Here is a 1920-nt window from a genome sequence, read left to right on the forward strand (position 1 = left end):
CCCGTCTCGGCCTCCCAAAGTGCTGGGATTACAGGCTTGAGCCACCGCGCCCGGCCAAGAACTATGTTCTAACTGCCACAATTTTTTTTCTCTAGTGGCTAAACAAGCACTAGCCTCCAAATAAGCAATTCTGAAATAATTGCAGTTCATCCACCACCAGATGCTAACTGATTCCCCTGTTCCACAGGCTTCGATAGGACAAGAGAATGATTTCAAAAATTTTTCTTTTGATAAGATCACCAACCATGGACTTGTCCTAACAGGTTTACAAAGCCTGTGTACTTAAGCACCTTTGCTTCCCTCCTTCAACTTTTGACATACAGGGCCTAATTGTAATGCATTCAAATGTTAAGTCAGCTCCCCAAAATGAACATGGAATGTATGTAATATGCATGTTTATTCAGTACACGTGAGCACATCTCCCTTCGTGAATATTCATAGCCCCTCCTATAACCTGTTGTAATATGTATACCTAGCCCACTCATCCATCATAAATCCCTGCCCCAACCCCTCCTCTTCCAAAGTGCGGGCCTTTATGCTTTGCCTGAGACTATGCTTCCCAGCCTGTCAGGATGGCCACTTTGCAGGCTGCAACCCGTTTTAAGAAACAGTCTCTCAAAATTTGCAGATCTCATGATTTTTCAGTTGACACTACTTTACCATGTGGACTAATGAAATCTTGTGGCTAGTAAAGAAACCACTTTTCCCCAGTTTTTAAACTTCAAAGTGTGCACACAAATCATCTGTTAGGGCAGGGTATCTTTTTTTAAATGCAGATTCTGATTCAGTTGGTCAGGATGTCGCTCTAACAAACCGCCAGGTGACGCTAAAGCGTCCCATCTGTGGAGCACACCTCAAGTAGCAACGGTCTTTAATACATTGACTCACTTGAGGAGGGGCACACCTGTTTCCTCTCCCTTTTACCAGTCACAGCTTCCTCTACTTTCACGACCGCACGCAGACATTTTCTGTAGATCTCCTCCTTCCCATTTTCTACCAATTCTTCTCCAGTTAGCTCAGGGGAAAAAAAAAAAAAAAAAAAATCTCATTCTCTCTGCACCTGTGTCAAATTAGTCTTGACTCAAAAATTGAAGACAGTTTGTTTTCGAGAGGCTTCCACGTTTGAGATGATGATACATAATTACGGTTGCAGAGCTTTTCTCTCCCTCTCCTTCAACAAAGCAAAAGTGCCCAAACTTTGGAGTTAAATTTTTGGGTTCCTAATCCATCTCTGACAATTCCTTTCTCTGGAACCTTGGACGAGCTACCTAACTCCTCTGAGCCTCAGTATCTTCAACTATAAAACAGGACCAACAGTAGCACCTACCTTGGAGGAATGTCAAATTCTCCTACAGGCTATATTAACTACTCTTCTTGATATCAACTTACTTTTTTACCGAAGTTATTTTTCAAAGGAATTTTTATGTCATCGTAAACAAAAAGTCAGTATCACTTGCCATGGTTAGCTGACCCATTAAAAACAAATGCCATGAAATCAAACGGAGTTACTAAATCCCAACTAGAGATACCTCTGCATACTGGAGGCAGAACTATCTAGCTAGGGACATAGTCAAGACTTCCTCCTTGTCAGTCATCCACACAGACGACTGCGATTAAACGAGTTAAAAACCTGCAAGGCGTTTACAGCAGGGCGCCGTACGCGTTGCTCCCAACTCTAGGCCATTGTCATGAAAGGATCAACGCCAGTTCATGCCCACATTTTGGGGCTGGGAGTAGGAGACCGAGTATGTCTGTGGAGATTCACCCGCCTGGCCCGGGAACCCCGGTCAGCGGAGCCTGGGGAACTTGGGGGGTCACGTACTGGACTCTGGACTTCTCTTCCCAGGGCGCCGGTGGGTTCTCACACGCTCGCCGCAAGGCCGCGATCTCAGCTTGCAAGGCGCGCACCTCTGCCAGCTC

At 45.1% G+C, this 1920-nt stretch overlaps 1 protein-coding gene across 1 annotated transcript in view; it reads right to left on the reverse strand.

The window, feature by feature from the left end:
* LOC105516860 (centromere protein P-like) overlaps window positions 1-1920 on the reverse strand; it is a 69413-nt gene that overhangs the window by 66044 nt on the left and 1449 nt on the right. Inside the window, exon 2 of the mRNA XM_011949208.1 lies at window positions 1823-1910. Coding sequence (XP_011804598.1) covers window positions 1823-1910 — 88 coding nt within the window. The remainder of the gene's footprint in view (window positions 1-1822; window positions 1911-1920) is intronic.

Source organism: Colobus angolensis, unplaced genomic scaffold (genome assembly GCF_000951035.1).
Source record: "Colobus angolensis palliatus isolate OR3802 unplaced genomic scaffold, Cang.pa_1.0 Scaffold292, whole genome shotgun sequence".
NCBI classification, from domain to species: Eukaryota; Metazoa; Chordata; class Mammalia; order Primates; family Cercopithecidae; genus Colobus; species Colobus angolensis.